This window comes from Watersipora subatra, chromosome 8 (genome assembly GCF_963576615.1).
Source record: "Watersipora subatra chromosome 8, tzWatSuba1.1, whole genome shotgun sequence".
Classification (NCBI taxonomy): domain Eukaryota; kingdom Metazoa; phylum Bryozoa; class Gymnolaemata; order Cheilostomatida; family Watersiporidae; genus Watersipora; species Watersipora subatra.
Window position 1 is genome coordinate 47516922 of NC_088715.1, and position 22126 is coordinate 47539047.

Consider the following 22126-nt stretch of genomic DNA (forward strand, 5'->3'; position numbering starts at 1 on the left):
ACAACATGAAAAAAACTACTATATGGTTGTTCAATTTAACTAACATTGAATACCATTATTAGTAAAATTGTTACCAACAAATATTATATCCAATATATTGCACAGGCCACAATTAAATGTTAATAATAAAATGAATAATTTTAAATTATTCATTTTATTTAAAACTCAACAAAACTACACAAGTTGACTGACAGGGGGTTTTACGCAATGTATTGAACATGCACATCAAGATAATACACTTATCAAATTTTGACATCATATTTAGTTATCTAAAAGCTAGCAATATTTGTGAACAAACGCTAACCGATCTTCATGCCAATCGTGAAAAGGCGATTGACTGCTTACTATTACAAAAGACTAAGCAACAAAACGAAAACTTGGATATTTGATTGTGTTAGTTCATTGTAATATATTATTTTTAGACAAAAAACTGTGGTTTGTTTTTAAAAAAAAACTGCCCAGCGTTCATGTTGTTTCAAATAAGAATATGACAACAAACTTGCAAAGAAGTAAGATCTTTCCGGAAGTGGACCATTTCGTTGCTATGCATCCATTAACACATTTAACGCGAATTGTGAAAAACAACTCAAACTATTTGACCAAAATTGTTTTAATGAAAAATTTAAACAAAAAACTTTAAATCGCAAAGACTACACAATTATAAAACAAAACTGATCTGAACACGCTGGAGGAGGTTATAAACACAAATGACCTTGACTCATGAAATGCTATTCGAGAACCGAGAGATTATGGTCTGATAATTAATTGAAATGAGAGAAAATTGCTTTTTTAAGAGTATGAACTAAACTATTTACTTACCTTAAAATTTTTTTTATAGGTATGCCTACGATTTATTAGTAGCTATAGTTGTATACTCTATTAACTTTAGCGCTATTCATAACATATTCCTGAGTGCCTTGCACTCTCTATCACAGGCATGGCTGAAGATTAAATCAAGCGAACTGCTTGCCTCTTCAGTGATGATTTTTAGTGCTATGTCATAAAATCTTTAATTATTGTTGTAAATAACCACCTCAAACTATTCAAGTTAGTTTATAAGGCTTAATTAATAATTCAGGTGTAGAATTTTGAGTCTAAACTGAAACTGCAGAGATCAAGTGCGTTGGTTGTGAGACAAATGATCGTTACTTATGATATATTTACCTTTAATACGTGATATTAATACAAAAAAGTTTTAAAGTTAGGTTTGGTCTGCTTAAACTGTACAACATTTACTACCGGCTTCATACTTTTGACTTTCAGATTTGACATCAACTGCAGAAGATGAACTCAAAAAATACAGCTTGTATTATCGTGCAAGCTGTAAATTGAAACATGGATTTTCCCCAACCCTCCAAGAGTCTTCTTGTTCCTTCTTTATCTTCTAAATCTTCAGTAGTTCTGGGTCTGGATGTCAATGGTAAGTTATGCTTTTATTTTTTGCTCCAGCTCAATATTTTCATTTAGTGGCAGCAAAACAATTTAAAATATTTTCTTATGGAGTAGCGTCAATTTTAGTGTGAGACTCTTACTTCTTAGCTGCATTATTTGCTTGATAAGCAAATTACGGTTAGAAATTAATAACGTAAAATTCAGGTTCTTTTTAGTTTATTTTTATAACGTTTCTGTCCTCATTCATAGTCTATGAAAATTAGCAACTTTTTTATGTTCAACTGTTTTAATTTAAGTTTTATTATTTATTTACGAGCCATTATAAAGATTCCAAAGTTGACTTCATTTAGCACATTACTCTAACTTAAGACACCGCTTCTAATGGCCTAGAAATAGCAGTTGCCCCCTCTTGTCAGCTATTGAAACCCTAATCTAGATAAAGTTATAAAGAAATATATTTTATTTATTTACAAACTAAAGATATAGTTGAAATGATGAACACATGCTTCATTCTCACTGTTTACATGTTGCTAAGCGATTTGCTATTCGATAGTCGCGTTGTTTCCATAGTTACCAGATTAATCACCAAGTTAAGTGAATTCATGTTCATGCAAGTCATTTGTCATGCACTCGTTGGCATAGCGAAATTGCTATTGATAACTGCTTGATCTTAACTCTCCTGTTAAGATCGTTATCTATGTAAATCTTGCGCAGGTTTCAGTGCGGTTTACTTGAAGCGAGAAAGACTGGATCGCATTCTTGAAGAGAATGCGATCCATTAAGTATGATGAATGATTTTGATAGATTTTGAATTACTAGTAGTGTCTGATTTTGTACTCCACAGCGTGGTAGGTGATAGAAATGGAAAAGTGTATCACTATAACAAAGTTTTTTTATAAAGATGAAAAAATGTATAGTTTTATGTTAACAAAGCCTTTTAAATTGTTTAAATTTGTCTCTTGAATTTCGAAAATATAAATTTCTCACATTCAGATGCTCAGGATTTTATCGCCTCGCCTAAGGTTCCTTGATCCGCTTGCTAAAGGTTATTACTAAGTCATTCACGATGTCTTACAAGCACCTGTGCAGCTTGTCAGTATGTTTAGAGTCTATTTTCGTGACTGGACAAATCTGAACAGCAGAAAGTGGAAAAAAGATTTACAATGACTTATACAATCACACACATGCTTCAGCTTTGGAAATGTTAAGATACGCTTAACCTAGTTTAATTATTACAAACCTAGTTTGTTCAGTGATTTAACTTTCAAAATGTCGCATAACATGGATATACAGTGTATATCAAGTTTTAGAGGACCTGGTAAAAGGTCCTAAATATTGCTAAACATAAAAACTGTAATATATGTAGAAAATGTTGTAACATGTGAGAAAATTTGAAAAATCGTTCAAATAGCAAGAATGAAATAACGAATGGAGAAAGAAATGGCAAAATATCACGTTAAGAATACAGTAATATTGCTCCACGTAAATTAAAATATGCGCAGATCGACTCATAACAATTGTACTAGCTTCTAGTACAACTGCTGAAATGTTACAACAATAGACAATATTTGCTACTTCAGCAGTAATTCTATATTTGAGTTTGTTGAATGAAAATCAGCGCTTTGATGATGAATCTTGCGCTTTTATGAACCAGCAAAAGGAGTTGAAATAAACTTGCGTTGATATAACTATGATGTTTATGAGTTACAAACTGGGACCAAACTGAACGGTGTGATATATCAGCACTTTTGATACTTCGATTTAAAAAAAATGATGGACTGTCTGCATTCTCATGCATAGTTTGCTGTTTTCGCCAATTTTTTTTTCTGCCACAAACTATAGCAAACCATATGTCATTGAAAAGGGAATTTTCTCCCCTTTATTCTGCTATGCTGAAACATAGTTAAATGCTGATTGGATCGTGTTAAATGACCAAAATTCTCCGCAGTTTGTTAGTGCGATTTGTTCAGTTTCATACCCCGATGGCCTCTTGAGGGCCACCAATATTGTTGAACAGTTGTTCCATTTTTCAGGAAATATTTGTTTATCAATTTTATTAAGTTGTATAATGTTTGTTAAAATCTTTGATAACACTTATATAAAAGCGGTACGCACTGTCAAAACTTGGAAACTGTATGTTGTGAAATTTCTAGCCAAAATGTGAGTTGACACGCATTTAAGTAACCTTAAATAAATTTTAAGATTTTACAAGTTTTAAGCGATTTAAAAATATTGATTTAAATATTTAATTAATTTAAAATAAAAATTTAAAAATTAAACCCTTTGCTAGGGTTGGCTCAAAATGAACTAGTTAAATCTATAAAAACAATGGATATCTTAGCAAATTCAAATGATTCATTATTTTTAACACTGCTGTTTATTCATCCCATACTTAATCTCATTAACCTCACTACTTCGGATGTTAGTAATACTGCTGAACTTTAGTAACAGAAAATTTATATAGCTCTTCATCGGACTTACATGGAAATATGGAGTCATCACTTTCTTATTTGATTAATATGTCATGCATTTAATATAATGACATAAACATGCCACAATGCAGCATATAAATAAGGTTAAATCATAGCTCAGCTACTGAGCTGGATTACAAACCTTTCGACTGGTCGCTTAATAGTTGAAGAGTGAAACATTTCGCTGCCAGGATTCTTTAGCAGCAACTACATTATTGTTTAGGTTTCATGCTCGCTCAATAGAGCTTTCACTACATGCAGCTTAGTTATGTAATGATTCAGATCCTTTGCAAATGAACGCTGATTTCACTTTAATTCTTTACTGGAAGAAAACGTCAATAATTTTATTAACTCCTATGTCGCTGCATGTCTGGACGCTACGGCATTATTAACTGTTACGAAATTTTGGCTGTACTAGAATTGTTTTGTAGCTTGTGGATATGCGCTTTAACACGACACATGTTAAACTGCACTAAGGCAAACTGTCATAGATCGATTAACAAAAGACAGAAAATTAAAGAAAAATTTAACTACTGCTTTTCTTTAAGGTTTTCATTAGCTAATTTTGTTTTCTATTCCAATTTTGCTGTTGTTTGTTTAGATAGTTAAAGAATTCTGCAATACAGCCTTTTCATAGTCAGTTTCTGTAGGTTTACTCAAATTTAGATGCGTAACAATCTTAATGCCTTATCAGCATCAAGTTGAACTAGTTCAGTGCTGAAGTATGCGCATCAAGTGAAATTAACAAGCTAGTTGTGGTAAACCTTGCTGGTAGAGCCATGAAACTCATTCAAGTGTGACACTTCTATACTAGTCACCGCGGTATACTTCAACGGCAAATGATACGCCTTGATTACTTCTTGGTAATTCGCCATGTAAACAAATCCGAAAGATGATTTGGAGAAGCTCAACTAATGCTGGCAATCGTAAAAAGGTTTGAAGGATTGTACTTTGCTATGGATTTTTAACTTTGAATTATCTGGAATAGAACACAATGAAGAGGTGGTTTGGAGGGGGAAAGACTTATGATCTTTCCAGTGACCAATCATCACAGAAGTCTTCGAAGGACAAGCCATCTAAATCCGGGCTTGATTCTATAACTGGTAAGGTTGTATCCTCTTCAGCGGGAGATGGCAAGAGTTTACTAGTCGCTCAGGAAAATGGAGAAGTAGCTTCTACGGTTACGATTAATCTCAAAGAAACAACTGTTGAGTCAGCGAAGAGATCACATCGACGTCAAAAGTCGTCAGGCAATTGGCAGATGTTGCTAGGAGATTCGCCTCAGCCATCAGATTCTAATGAGAAGTCGCTAGACAAGGATCTGATCAAGAGTAAAAGTGAGGAAATAGTCTTACCTCAACCTTTGCGAGTGCCTGTTTCAAGTACCGAGGCTCGTCCATTGTCTTTTTTCCAAAAGATTTCAGCTGAGGAAGGCTCTCATCAGAGTGTTGGAAAGCCAAATAAAGCGGAGATCTTTCCATGGGGCTCAAGCAAAACACCCTCACCGTCGAGTGAATCTTCGTCAGAACTTACTGATAAAATCAGAGAAGCACATCTAGTGAAAACACCAGAAGTTGAAAAACCTTTGGAAAATCAGAAGTTTAAACAAACTCGATATAAAAAGCAGCTTAGTAAAATTTCGCAGTCAGTTGGTGATGATTTGCCAATAACCTCCTATCCCAATTCTCCCGAATTGATAGAAAAACCATTGCCAACTGAAGCCAATTGTGAGCGACAAGGAATGACTGACAACATCGACAATACTCACCTTGTCGAAGAGAGCAATTGTAGAGAGGATGTTAATGAAGGCTTATCAGACACCGATGAGATAATAAAGCAAGTATCCATTGCTAGTTATATCACTGATTCAGTAGCTGATGTAGATAAGAGAATAGATGGAAGCAGTAACGAAAGCAAAGCTAAGCATTCGTCATTACAACGTACTAGACCTATTCACGAGTTTGAGAACCAGCATGTTAAAAGGAACAGTGATCCATGTTCAGTAAAACGAAGGAGAAATAGCTATAATTCGAAGAGGCGAAGTTTTCCACAGACGGTAGAAGATCGGGAACTTGGCAAGGGTTCAGAGGTAGAAATGGACATGAAATGCGAAGTTCTAAAAATCTCTGCAGTTGAAGCTGAAGTCACTGCAGACAAAAAAGCATTTGTGTTGGTAGATCCAGCTTTAGATAAATCTGAAGGGCTTGTAAAACGGATTAGTCTCAAATCCTTCAGTGAGTCTGTTTCTGTTGAGCGACCTGATGGATTTTCAGATACTGAAAGTGAACGCTATCGACTGGCGGAGGCGATGGGTGAAACCGTCGTGGACACCGCTAGTGAAGAATCAACAAGCAGTCTTCAAACAGTCGAGATGAAGCCACAACATTTGAAGATTCCTGAAGATTCCCGGTCTTATCAATCTAGTCTACGTAAAAATAGTATGTTCAAATCAAATAGCGAGCTGTCTAGTCACACTTGCAGATCGTTTGACGAAACTTCTGTCGTCGGTTCAGACAAAGAATCTTTCCACTCATTCCGTAGTTCTCTTTCCAACAAATCCTACAGCGTTAACGACTTGACACTGTTGGAAAGACCGTCCGGCTTTGGCACTCTTGACATGAACAGGCTGGTGGGAAGCTTTCAAATGTTGGACAGTATATTATCAGAGCATACGGCTCCTACACGTAAGTGGGCAAACCATCCTTAACAACCTTTGTTTTTATATCGAGCAATCTAGGCAAGCACATTGAATGTTGGCATGTGTAATGGATTAATGGCTCCTTGTCAGCATAGATGCAGGTAATTCGATAATTCAGCGCTGACCTTTGCTGCTGTTAACACGTGTCTTGTTAATACCCTAAAATTGGCTAAATCTATGTAAACTCATCTCTCAAATCTTGTACACACTCAGTAGCGACCAGTGGTTCTTAACAAGCTATATTTTACGTAAGCGTAAATGCAATCCATGTGAATAACTAGTTCTGATTGACCTATCAAATATGCACTGGCTTGGAATGCTGACTCGTCAGCTTTGCGTGTTCTCATCCGCCTGGGTATATTAGCAAGGGACAGCTTAGTATTAAAGCGATAAGATTCCAACTGTTACTTAACATAGTCATAAGTTCAAAGGCTTCAAAGTTATACTTTTTATATTGATGTGGCTCTCTCTTGGTAGTTATTCTTGTGAAGTTATGTCATGTTGAAAATTCTATAGCATTTGAGCCGCAAGGCATACAGTCACGTTGACACAGTTACGTCAGGCCTTTGATGGCCATTGGTAATAACCATTATTTAAGAAACTTTTATTGATTGAAAAAAGAATACAAATGTTTTTTCAGAGATGCACAAAGGTCACTGCGTGGCAAGCTGCATCATTGAAGGCAGGCTATGAAACATACTTGTAAAAGTAAAATTATAAATGTACTTTTTATTAAAATATTTTGTCACTAGCTTAAATGAAGTTTAACTCTGTTTTCGTTTCTTGAACTTTTTAACTAATTTTAAATTTTTTTGCTACATCCAGTTATGTGTTGAGTAACTGTTTACTACAAAACAGATTTCTAACTGCAAAGGATGCGCTCAATTTGCGTTCTTAGGACCAAGAATATAGCAGGTATTTAGGGTGTTTGATCTTTGTCCCTATTGACCTCTCATTCTTAGCCAAATGATGATGAAGACCATTTTAAGTGCTATTAACTTTGAGATCTCAACTCGAGATAAGTTATGAGAGACCCATGTAGTGATCCAAGTTATATACAGACTAATGCCCATCTACGCTTCAGTGCTGATTGTGCTAACCTTTGACCTTTGGTAATATTTGTTTAGCGGAGCATTTTACTGCATAGGTATGCCGAAATGTTTTCCAATGAATACTTAATATACATGTATATCAGAATGGAGTGGTGCCTGTCTGTCCGTCCATTGGTTTGTCTGTTTGTCCCAAGCCAGGGTTAGAGGCTAGGATAAAATAAGAAATATAAAGTATTAAATATAAATTTAAATAGGAAATAACATTGTGTTATTGTATGTTTTTGTGTATAGAAGAAAGCATTACAAAATTAAAAAAAAATTTTGTTTCTCATTTCTGATCAGACCTGCTTTTGCTGTCAATAATTGAAAGTCATGGACCGAGTCTTACTAGACAAGGCATATGTCTAACAGCATAAGTGTTTACCAATGGATAGTTGTCTGGTAGTTTTAACAGAGTTGGGGAGTACAGGGTAATCGATAAAATGTATGCATGAATTTTCCAAAACAACCAGACAACAGCAGTGGAACCGATATAAAGTATCCATGTTGTTTATTATGAAATTTGATAGATATCAGCTTCAACTTCTTTTTCAAATGATATGTTTATTGAGTAATGTTTGTTTAATTTTGTGTGCGTTTCACTGTTTAGTATTTTAAATAGAACTTTGAATTGGTGATTAAAAGTAAAGGATTGAATTTTTTAAATAAAATATTTACTTACCTTTTGTCAGATATAATTTCTCTTATAATTACTGGGTACTAGTATATGTAATGTGAGAAGTATTGATTGAAGCTGCTGAATTTTTGAATTACATCTTGAAAATTTTTAAAACTGGATGTTCCTTTCCACTTGCCTTAACCAGCTGCTGGTGATTTAATGAAATCTTCTGATTGTCTGGTTATGACTACCTTATAGAAAGTGCTCAAATAGATAGTATTAATTGGTGAATAAAATCAATAAATCTTTCTGCAAGGTAAAACGTTAATTTTTTCTAAACGCTTGTTCTTTTGAAAATCAACTTTCAATCATGTTTGTGCATTGGACGAATTAGTCGACATAATAGTATGTAGTCCTAGTTGCTAATATTGTGGAAAATTTGGTTCCGTGTATTTTAAGTTGAGCTTGATAAATTTAGCATACCAAACTATGTCATGAGTAGCTGTTGTCGTGGCTTCGTTCTCGCTGCAGATAATCACTATGTTTCTGTGACATGGTTAATTCACAATTTTTTCGTCATCCTCAAGATAAAAATAAAAAAAATTCTCAAGTCGAGCGAGTTTTGTTCCGCGCAAATTTTTACGAAATGTTTTATGCACGTTGAAGATGGAAACGGCACTTGCGAATGATGCGCGAGAAAATGTCGCGCAAGGTATTCCATTTTAAACATTTTTTACACTTTAGTTGTTCTTATTCGATTTGTGTGGTTCCGACTGTACCCCTATTTACTCTGGCGTACAAATTGTTATCTTTTTTAACAAAGCACACACATTAATCCGCAGCAAGTGAGTGTCCATTGGTACACTTATCACATGGTAACCCAAAGTGTACACAACTCCAAATCTACATCATTCAAGTGATGGAAACTGTGTTTGTAGCATGACAGTCGGTGCAGGTGCTTGTTTGAAATACGTTTAGATCTGTTGTGATCCATTGCCTGATAAAGTGAGCACTGAGCATGGTTTAAGAAAAATTAGGCGAAATTATGATATATCTCCATTTGCCATCTTTTTTTCCAAGGCTAATCAAATTAAAAAAAAACTTGGAAAGCAACTTTGAACACTACACTTCCTTTAGTTAACACTATCAGCATAAGCATTATTGAAATACAATGAAGCACCTCGAAGAAATCAACAGTATCAATGACCTACCTCTGTAGTCAAGCATAAGCGCAACAAATGATCTTGGTGGACATCAATAATGCCTCTGTGATATATTGTCCAAAGAAGTCTAGTCCTTTAGGCTATTTCCAACAATTCTTTATATTGTAATTGTCACATAAAAGGAGTACTTTTTGTTTTAGAAAACTTAAAAATTAAAATTATACGCCAGATGATAACAAAAGAGCCAATGAACATGAAGGATGCAAGAGTTCCAAACAAACTATTTTAGGCAACTGTTAAGAATAAATGAATACACTTACTGAGTAACAAATAAAATGCTAGAAATATAAAAGTGTTTAAAACCAATACCAACATGGTAGACTTCTTGCTATCGAAAACATGTGTGAAAAGCATAACTAATGTTCACTACTGTGTAACCAAAGCTTTTTTGAGTATTAGTTTTACTGCATCTCTACTTTGACTCACTTTTTAAACAGTAACAAATAGTCTAAATAATAACCTATGACTATATTTTGTCTAGAATTCTATTGGTCAATGTCAATATTTTGTCTAGAATTCTGTTGTGCAATGCCAATAGTTTGTCTAGAATTCTATTAGGCCATGCCAATATTTTGTCTAGAATTCTATTGGTCCATGCCAATATTTTGTCTAGAATTCTATGTTGGTAGATGAATTGTATGCCTTTGTTTATGCCAAGCATACAGATAAATGTTGATACTAATATCTGCTTCAGTAGCTAAGGCTTAAGATAGTTTTGATTGCTTTGTGGTGAAGAAAGTGTTTTGAGGCTTTGAAATTGTCTCCAAGTTAATGCGTTCCCTATGTTTGTTTGAGGTACACTCAGCCACCATTTGCTATATTTTCAAAAATTTGTTACGGTAGATTAAGAAATTGCTCAGGTATTGTTTACTCCATTAGGAGTGTGCTTCGAACATATCGGTGCACTGACAACTCAAGCTTGCCTGCCTGTATTAGATGTTTTAAACCAATCATCCAGGTTCAACCATACTTATTTTACAGACAACCCTTAGTGTTGATAGCAAGTATTGCAATCATTTTAACAACTTTACTCTGATTACATATTCTTTGATTACATCAAAACGAGTTTGAGGTTTGTCTCTCTTGGTCTAGTTTTGGAATTATTGACATGCTGTTGACAATGAAGTCAGCAGCTGTGTAGTCTTGACTTAACTAAATTGCTGACTACTTAAAATGTGTATATGCTTACAAATAAAAAATGAGTAGTTTTAATGTTTTTAGTGGGGCTTATTTTTACCACTGAATATAAGCATTGCCGAGCCTGCACTTCTGTTAATGTGCCTCTAAGGTCTAATATTAATAAGAACCTCGCTTTACTCATTAATACTTTATTAATGTAGTTTTTACATATAATTTAGCTTTTTACATTTAGTTTTATTTATATAGTTTTATTTAGTGTATTTGTTTAAATTTTACATTTAAGTAACTTTTGTCAGTTCTGAGATTAGTAATGAATCAACAATATACAATGTATTCTTATGGAATATTTGTTCCAACATACAATGGTCCCAACATATAATGGTTCCAACACACAATGGTCCCAACATATAATGGTTCCAACATACAATGGTTTCAACATACAATGGTCCCAACATACAATGGTTCCAACATACAATGGTTTCAACATACAATGGTTTCAACATACAATGGTCCCAACATACAATGGTTCCAACATGTAATGATTTCAACATACAATGGTTCCAACATACAATGGTTCCAACATACAATAGTTCCAACATACAATGGTTTCAACATACAATGGTCCCAACATACAATGGTTCCAACATACAATGGTTTCAACATACAATGGTTTCAACATACAATGGTTTCAACATACAATGGTTTCAACATACAATGGTTTCAACATACAATGGCTCCAACATACAATAGTTCCAACATACAATGGCTCCAACATACAAATGTTCCAACATACAATGGTTTCAACATACAATGGTTTCAACATACAATGGTTTCAACATACAATGGTTTCAACATACAATGGTTTCAACATACAATGGTTTCAACATACAATGGTTTCAACATACAATGGTTTCAACATACAATGGTTCCAACATACAATGGTTTCAACATACAATGGTTTCAACATACAATGGTCCCAACATACAATGGTTCCAACATACAATGGTTCCAACATACAATGATTTCAACATCCAACGGTTTCAACATGCAATGGTTCCAACACACAATGGTTCCAACATACAATGGTTTCAACATACAATGGTTCCAACATATGAAGCAAATACTGATATGAATAAACATCATGTGGCAAGTTTTTGCTGTATAATGACAAAGGTTGGGCTTTTTCATTGACTTGCGTTACTGCTTATGAGCAAAAGTGTCACACAATTTCATATTAATTTACGAAGAAACTTCTTTTGATTAGAGTAAATATTTTTGCTCTTACCTACCGTTAAAAATAACACTGCTGCTATAACACATTTACATGTAGAAGGATAAATACAAGACTTATCTCAGTGTTACTGACTGTGACCAATAATATACAGCCCCTCAAGGATAGCCGATGGCTATCATGTGGGCGGGGCTTAATGATCGAGCTCTGTTGGGATGAACCCTAACACGGCGCCCGAACAAACAAATATGCTGAATAAAGCCCCTTGTAAATTTACAAATATTATGAACTAAAGTGGTTATTTTACTGATCTGTTGAATTCATTTTGTTGTCAAATACAACAAAATAGTATTCCAATATTGTCACCATTATGATCAGTCAGTTGCCATTCATAAGCATTCGTGATATTAATAGTCACAATCGTACAATAGCCCAAATTCGGTTTTATATTTAGATTTTGAGTATGAAAACTACACTGCACAGCTTTGCCTGCTGTCCCATCTTATTGACCAGGTAAAACAATGTGACAACGATGAAAGAATTTGTCATTTTATATAAGGGGTGGCAAAATATTAATCAAAATCTAGGAAAAAAAGGCCGTTGTTCGGGTAATTTTGAGTAAATTATATTCAAATTTAAGCATATACTAAGACCTTTACCAATTTCAAAATTAGTAAAAGTAGGTAATTTGAAATGTTTTATTTTGCATGGATCCATTATTTTGGTTAGGTATTACCCCTACATTGTAGAAATTCAAAGTTTGCTATTGTGAACCGTGGGGTCTACTGATTGAATGACCTAATGAAGCGATAACAGCTAGTCGTGTTTTCCAAAACCTAACAAGCCAACGCGACCGCCCCGCGAGAATTGTGTTAGCTCCGAAACCCAGGCTATCACAATCCTAACAGAAAACGATCATTAAACCCCGCCCATATGATAGCCGCCCATATGATAGCCGCCCATATGATAGCCGCCCATATGATAGCCGCCCATATGATAGCCGCCCATATGATAGCCGCCCATATGATAGCCGCCCATATGATAGCCGCCCATATGATAGCCGCCCATATGATAGCCGCCCATATGATAGCCGCCCATATGATAGCCGCCCATATGATAGCCGCCCATATGATAGCCGCCCATATGATAGCCGCCCATATGATAGCCGCCCATATGATAGCCGCCCATATGATAGCCGCCCATATGATAGCCGCCCATATGATAGCCGCCCATATGATAGCCGCCCATATGATAGCCGCCCATATGATAGCCGCCCATATGATAGCCGCCCATATGATAGCCGCCCATATGATAGCCGCCCATATGATAGCCGCCCATATGATAGCCGCCCATATGATAGCCGCCCATATGATAGCCGCCGCCTATCCTTGGGGGCTGTATATCATTGCTGTGACACTCTCAGCCTACCCCAGTCTATATACATATCAGGTGTATTTTAAGCAATCACAGACACCTGTCTCCCATAGTTCTTCATGCAATAATACTTATTAATTTTTAGCAAATTAATAGGCATTCCCGATTTGGATGAAGTTATTATACAAGAGAGGATAACTCCACAATTTATATTGTTCATATTTTAGATTAGCCAAGTAGTTTAATAAATTTTGTCTACAGTTGCAAATTATTATTATTATGGAAATTCTCCTATTTGGAACTATTTTCAGAGTGTTCTGATGCCTTGCGATCTTAAGTTGAAGCATTTTGACGGATTGTTTGGCAATTTTTATATTGGCCGACAAAAAATATGGTCGATTCATCTAATTTTTTACAAAATCCACTCGATAACTAGTTATTACAAACTTAGTTTGTACCATCTTCACTCTGGTCTCTGTGTTTTGCTGCCATGCTGATTCCAAGTTATGCACCGAAATGCAAAGTCATCGGTGATTTGGCATTGAGGCGAAAAGCCTTTTAGCCGAACCAGTGGAGCTTGCTGTCGTTTTGGCAAGTCAAGTATGAGAGCTTGTGGCTATTGAGTGCATGGCTGCAATTCTGCAAAACAATTGTGAGCGTTGCATAAATCAATCATGAATCACAATAAATAAAACAAATTCACTACTATGTGTGATGTTTGCCGATTAAATTATTAAAATCGAGCTTCATTTAACAACAAGCACTGAAATTTTGTTGGCAGCGTAGTATAAGTTATAACCAACCGCCTGGCAGCAAAACTGTCATTACAGTTAAAAACTATTCGTATGTTTATATTATTCAAAAACCTTATGACATGATTTCAATGACAAGCAACATGCTGTGACTGCATGAGCAACATGACACGATCACATAACCAACATGGTATGACCACATTACTAACATATCACCACATGCCCAACATGGTATGACCATATTACCAAGATGATAAGACCACATTAACAGCATGATATGACCACGTTATTAACATGATATGACCTCATAACAAACATGATATGACCGCATGATCAAAATATGACCGTATTTTGTATTTCCAATCTATCGGTGCTACATTCACATAATTCTTGATATTAGTAGCTTTTTAGTGTTAAATTTATACTGGGCAATCTTTTTACAATTCAAAGAAGTTATCTTTGTGTCTAAATCGTTAACAATATTGATAATAAAGCTTTATAATCAATATTGTTAACGATTTTGACACAAAGATAACTTCTTTGAATTGTAAAAAGATTGCCCAGTATAAACTTAACACTAAAAAGCTACTAATATCAAGAATTATGTGAATGTAGCACCGATAGATTGGAAATACAAAATACGGTCATATTTTGATCATGCGGTCATATCATGTTTGTTATGAGGCCATATCATGTTAATAATGTGGTCATATCATGCTGTTAATGTGGTCTTATCATCTTGGTAATATGGTCATACCATGTTGGGCATGTGGTGATATGTTAGTAATGTGGTAATACTATGTTGGGCATGTGATCGTGATATGTTAGTAATGTGGTCATACCATGTTGGTTATGTGATCGTGTCATGTTGCTCATGCAGTCACAGCATGTTGCTTGTCATTGAAATCTTGTCATAAGGTTTTTGAATAATATAAACATACTAATAGTTTTTAACTGTAATGACAGTTTTGCTGCCAGGCGGTTGGCTATAACTTATACTACGCTGCCAACAAAATTTCAGTGCTTGTTGTTAAATGAAGCTCGATTTTAATAATTCAATCGGCATACATCACACATAGTAGTGAATTTGTTTTATTTATTGTGATTCATGATTGATTTATGCAACGCTCACAATTGTTTTGCAGAATTGCAGCCATGCACTCAATAGCCACAAGCTCTCATACTTGACTTGCCAAAACGACAGCAAGCTCCACTGGTTCGGCTAAAAGGCTTCTCGCCTCAATGCCAAATCACCAATGACTTTGGTAGCTATTAATTGTCAAATAAAATGTCATGACCAATTAGTTTTAAACATCCATTCTTTGTAAAATCTGTCAGATTGTCTCTTTGATTGCTTAACATGTAAAACATGTGTTCAAACTGGACTTGCTCTGTTTATCTGTGCGAGACTGTTGCCTTGGCAGAGCCAGCAGGTGTCTGTTCTAGTCGACTCGGTCTTGACGCCAATTTAGTTCTCATGTTAAACAATATGTTGCATTCTGAATGTTTAGACATATGTTTTTATTTTGCTGATTTCTCGGTGCCAGTAACTGAATCAGCGTTGATATGCCTAGCTTATGAATGGCAGCGAGTCCACTCATAACTTGATCATTGGCTTCAATAGGCTGTTACAAGTGTAAATGTGCATATTGATTATCATATTTGATTGGTTATGTGGTCATATCATTTTGGTCATGTGGTCATACCATGTTGCTTGCCATTGAAATCTTGTGAGGTTTTTAATCATATAAACTTACTAATAGTTTTTCAACTGTATCGATACTTTTGTTCCCAGGCTGCTGGTTATACCTTTTGCTATGACGCCAACAAAATTTCAGTGCTTATTGTTCCATGACGCATAATTTTAATCATTTGAACTGCAAACTTTAGATAGCTTTAAATTTATGTTGTTGTATACTCACTTATTTTTAAATGCAACTTAAATAAAATTTCTTAATTTGCTGTCATGGATGTCTAGGAGTACACCAACAGTCAAGTTGCAAAATGTATTTAACTAGCGTGAGAAACTTATAAAACTTCTTCAACATAAAAGCACTTTTAATAGTTGATAAACATTTTAGAATGCATCTGAAAGCCATTATTATTAAATCATTTGGAAACTGTTTAAACACCACAAAATTGATCACTTAAATGTTGGGACAATCTTTACTGTCTAGTAAATTTCCTCACAACATTTAAATGGCCTCTTGCAAACCTTTTTTAATGACGCTAATGTATATACAGTGAAACTCGGATAACTCAAACTTCAAGGGACCGAGCAAAAGTGTTCGAATTATCAGAGCGTTCAAGTTATCAGAGCACTGTCACAAGTCCATGTATTTACTTATTTATTAGTAGATACATGAACATATACAAACTATAATATAAATCAAAAGCACAAATGGCTTGTTTCAAATTAAATGCTTCTAATGTAAAGTTTAAAACGTTTTTATCAAAAAGTATAGAGATTTTTCTATCACTTGAGATTGGTTTGTTGTTTGAGGTGATGTTATTGCCAGGACGTTTTTTTAGATTGACATGGCAAAACTTGATCGTTGCTGAAATGCTCAAAGAAAAGACATCTTTTTCTTTTGAGCGTTTTACCCACAATCAATTTTGCCGATCTTTCTTGAAGTTTTTGCAAAGATTACCTTACTTTACCTGGGATTCGTTAAGAGCAACACTCCGAGGCAGTTCAATTAAAAGTTTTACGAGGTTTTACGGTACATTGTATATCACTCACGCTTTTTGAATGGATACTTATTGAATGTACACACGTATTTTGTGTTTAGGTCAAACGATGAATAGTTTTTTTAGCTAAGACAACGTATACGTTTGATTACAACATTTTTTAAGACGTTTTAAACATTCAACATTCCGACGTTAATTCAACACGGAATCAAAGTCGGAAAACTATTCATCACGGGCTAGCCGGGTCACGCACTCAAGGATTTTCGCCACGCGAATACAAAACAAAAACAACATGCTGTTTTTGTTTTGTATGTGCGTGGCGAAAATCCTTGCGCCTGTGACCCGGCTAGCCCGTGCTATTCATTGTATAGCAGTATAAATCAAATTTCACCAAACCTTTAGAACAGTCGTTGACAAAAATATTTTGCCGATGGAGGTAATAACGACGCTTATGAATTAAGAAAAGTTGAGGTTTACCTCTATTGCTTGGAATAAAGTGATTTTCTAAAGCGATAGCAACCGTTTCGGTAGCCGTTGGGCAAAAAACAGTTCGTTATAACAGTGTTGAATTCGAGTTATATAGAGCCATTTATCATTGCGTGGGAACGGACCAAGCAAATCCAGTCGAGTTAACCATGTGTTCGCTATATCCGAGGGCGAGTTATCCATGTTTCACTGTATATCAGAGTTGGCAAAAATATCGATATTTAAAAAAATATCATATAACTGATATATATCACGATATTTATTGATATTTAAAAAAAAATTTGAAGCTACGTTGAACTTGCATGGTGTTTACATTGTGATTGATGTATTTTATAGGTTGTATGGGACCAGTCAGCAATGTTTAATACCAAACACTTGATTTATTGTAGGTCTAGTATAATAATAATAATATTTATAAATATGAAAATGTTCGTCAAACATTGGATTGGAAATGACATGAAATAATGACATGAATGCAAAGTGCAAAATGGTGCAAATAGTAAATACACACTATGATAGTCCAAGCATGTTCTAATGTCTTACTCTTGTCTAGTTTAGGTATTTGTAAACAAACACCAGCTTGCCAGCCTTCACCACACCGAGACAATTTTTCAACTTGCTGTGAACCATGAAATGACATGTCATGACACATTTCATGATCCACTCGTACCATGTCATGGATCATGGTACGAGTGGATCATGAAATGAAGTTCACATGATGAAAACACACACTCAACACTAGCAGTCAGAGTTATATCATAATATATATAGATTTTATACTGAGCCAGAATCCTTTGAAGCTATTCATTGAAATATGTTTACTGAAAATGATGAGATGAGTTACTCTATCATCTCAGTGAGTCAGTATAATGTGCTTACAATTCTTTTTCTGGGTGTCAGATTGTTCAATTCAAAATCATGGATTATGAAGTTCAAAGGGGTTTTAGCAGGCTGGTCTTCCAATAAGGCAATAAAATATAACAGTTTAACTTGAGATAATCAGGTTAGGGAGATAGTACTGGGATGAAGGAATACAATTTGGATCTGAAAAACTCTTCTCAACTCAAACACTAATTAAATTGGTCTAGCCAATGTCACCGCCTTGGTCTGGCTGTCTTTGTTTGTCTGTGTTGGGTAAGCCTAATAGGCCCCTAGGCAAGTATTTGATGATTTTAGGTGTTATTTAGCATTTTTAGACTGTTAGCAATAGTTGTAAGGTGAAAACGAAATGATAAAATGGATATTTTTCAAAAATATCGATTTTTTTGACCCAAAAATAACATATCTATCGGCGATATATATCAATGATATATATCAAGCGATATATATCAAACCAACCCTGATATATATATATATATATATATCTAATTGTTTGTTTGTCTGTTGTATGTCCAGTTATAGCGATTAGAATACGCATGCTTGAACTACTAGGAATGGCAAAACTGTTTCGCACTGGAATTTAACTCGGAAACACGGGTTTTCAGATAGGCGTGCTAACCACTGTCACATGGCCACCTTGCATTGTTATGGAATAACTGTGGACATACTTATTACACCTGCTAATCCTTAATGGTACACGGGACTGCCAGTGTACTGAAGAACAATATATGCCCAAAGTTCTCCAATAATGCTTTAAATATATGTACATCTGACATAAACTTGGTTAAACTTACAGCACACACAGAAATCAACAAACTTACTAATTTAAAAATTAGAATGGTGAATGTTGCATATGTTGAATTAAAATAAGTTTTCTGTGCAAAAGCCTTTTTATTATCTGTGCAACGCCTGGCATTCACCTAGTAATTGCTTTAATAAAAGAACGGTTTTTTCTATAAAACTCTCAGACATTTAATCTACCCTACAGGATGAAAATATTCGCGGAGTTAAGTTTCGCGTAAATTGCCTTTTTCATGCATATTGGCGGACTAATTTATTCGCAGATAAACACAATCACTCTCTATTAAGGGTTAACTCTATTGCAGCTAGCAATAGAGTTAACACTTCACATATGTACACCACGTGTTTAGGTTTCTATTTAGCTGACAACTACGAGTCGATCATGGAAATTTATTGGTTAATTATGGAAAAATGTATCTGCACTGCAAATCAAATACATACCATAATGTCTAGATCGAGATCATTATCGTCCTCAACTTCGGTATTAGAGGTTGATGGAGTCGATTTCAATGCACGAAAATGTAAAAGAGATTTTTGCGATGACGACACCATGCCGAATAACTTGTGACAACCTTGAATAATTTTGTAAAGAAGTGTGATGCATTGGCAATGGGGTTAACTCAAAGCCCCGGCGATGATTTAAAAATCGCCTGCAGCTATGTTTACTGCTTCTGCCTAGCGGCTAGTTTTTAATTTGGGGCAGTAGTTATTCTCCCTTCTGTTTAGAAATAGAACTAATTATTCGCAGAATTTAATAATTCGCGGAATTTAATAATTCGCGGAATAGACTGTTCGCGAAATCGCGAATTATTAAATCCATCGAATACTTTCATCCTTAATTTCAGGGTATAATATGAAGATGCATTTCAAACAATTTTTTCCCCTTTGAAAAAACTATTTCCGGTAAAACCGACGTATCGACATAGGAATGAAGTTTCAATGAAGTCTGATCATCATATAGCCCGAGATTACTATTACTATTGCCTGAGATTACTATTACTATAGCCTGAGATTACTATTACTATAGTGTGGGATTTGTGGGATTACTATTACTATAGCCTGAGATTACTATTACTATAGCCTGAGATTACTATTACTATAGCCTGAGATTACTATTACTATAGTGTGGGATTACTATTACTATAGCCTGATATTACTATTTTTATAGCCTGAGATTACTATTACCATAGCCTGAGATTACTATTACTATAACCAGAGATTACTATTTTAGATGGAAGCATCATATAGCCTAAGATTAGTATTTTAGATGGAATCATCATATAACCTGAGATTACTATTTTAGATGGAAGCTTCATATAGCCTGAGATTATTATTTTAGATGAAAGCAAACAGACATTTCAAATTATAACATTTTTTCTATCACATTCTTGGGTTGTTTCATGAACAACTCAGTAAATCAAATTTAATAATGATTATGTATAGTATAACCTTCATGAAAAGTTACAGTTTATTTTTATTTTATGAAATACCGTCAAAATGGCGTGCCAACTGCCGAGGGCTTATGGCTTGTATGAACATCCAGTGCACGTTTGTAGCTAAATGCTGAAAGACACTGGAGAAATATTAACTGAGTTCGTAAATGAATTAGAGGCAATTGATGCTGCGGTACTAATTCATACACGAACGAACGCTGTCATTGATGCTGCGTTCATCGCTGATGCTAGCGGTGAACGCTTGCTATTTAAACCTGCTGCTTCATCATGATTGGCCAACTCATCATCAGAAAAACTAATTTAAAAATAAAATACGGGTGAAACAGCAAAAGAAATGAGTTCAAATTATACTTAAAGTTCAATTGTCTATAAATAATATAATACCAATCTGAATAAATTTTTTTCTCATAATAAAAAATTAAAAATAAATCAAGTAAGATATGCAATTTATATTACAAACATTTTAATAAAAAGAGATTTCTTTAAACGCCAACAGACAAAATATTACTCTTTTGTCTCCCCTACAAAGCATTTGTTGCTATTAGCATTTTCCAACACCTCTCATTCAGTCTCCAGCGCTCTTCAGCCCTTCAATGTATGCAATCATAGTTTGATAAGTGTGTCCAACTTTTCTTTGCACTCTGGTGATGGCTTGAGCTAATGACAGAATGGTCTTTCGGACTGTTGTCAATACTTCCGGCAGCACCAACGCTTCCGGCAGCATGAAAGCTAAGAATAACCCTAGATAAATAGAGAGACATCCTAAAACATCATGAATTTTATCAACATTGTTTTTGCAATGAACATATGTTATGGAATCTGATCGCCTGCTAGGTAGTGGAAAGTAAACCATAAATTAAACGCTCAATGACACGGATTCAAATGAAATTTAATTGGAGCAGCTGAGGTGTTGTGACGCAACTTGCTGGCTAATGACAGAAGGGTGCAGGTGCCCATGACAGGCAAAATTTAGTGTCGCAATAAATGTGGTAAAAATTCTACAGTAAAATGAACTCCTGTCTCTCTTGGCTTCAACAATCTTATGTTCTTGCTAGCTGATAATGAGTCACCGTCTCCTCTGGCAACGAGCCCTGTATCAGCCACCTTACAACTTCTGGCCAATGAGGATGAAGATGATAATCAGTCAGTAAAAAGCCTGACCATCATCCGAAACTCGAATGATGATCTCACCGACAGCGGTCGACCATCTCATCTGAGCCTGGCCAATGCATCTGCCGGCATCACCATCAATGTCGACAGCTCCTCACAAGGTACGTTTTAGATCACAGACTGTTGTCTTTGACAGATTATAGTGTACTAGTAAGGAAGATGAACGTACACAAAATTTTAGTAGATTTTTATCCGAAAATCTCAATATTTTTCTCTCAATTACGATTGTTTTTTAATGCAACAACTTAAATGCCACAGCCGATGACATAACGAAAGGGACAAGTAGGAAACGTGACTATCAGTGCTCATCATTTTCGGAGACGTATTTTTCTTTCGAGCGTTTTAACCGTAATCGAGTTTTATCGGTTTTAATCTTGAAATATATTGGCAGTCGGATCACCTCAAACCTTGAAAACAGAAAATGATGGGAAAATACCGATACTTTCTGACAAAGTCTACTAAAATTATATACAAATTTGCCTTTTTGCCTAGCGATGGTCGGGATTTCTTTCAATGTCAACGCATATTGTTTCATGAATTCATGAAAGAACGATTCAACAAAAGTTCATGAACGCATTCATTGAGGACAATTGTCGTTAGTGCATGCAAAGACAGATTTTTGAGTACCTAATCAGATATATACAGAAGGAAAAC

At 35.0% G+C, this 22126-nt stretch overlaps 1 protein-coding gene across 1 annotated transcript in view; it reads left to right on the forward strand.

The window, feature by feature from the left end:
- The first annotated feature begins 4857 nt into the window (after positions 1 to 4857).
- Positions 4858 to 22126, forward strand: part of LOC137402641 (protein furry homolog-like) — a 120120-nt gene continuing 102851 nt past the window's right edge. The window contains exons 1-2 of the mRNA XM_068089146.1: positions 4858 to 6547; positions 21358 to 21573. Of these exons, the coding sequence (XP_067945247.1) occupies positions 4858 to 6547; positions 21358 to 21573 (1906 nt within the window). The remainder of the gene's footprint in view (positions 6548 to 21357; positions 21574 to 22126) is intronic.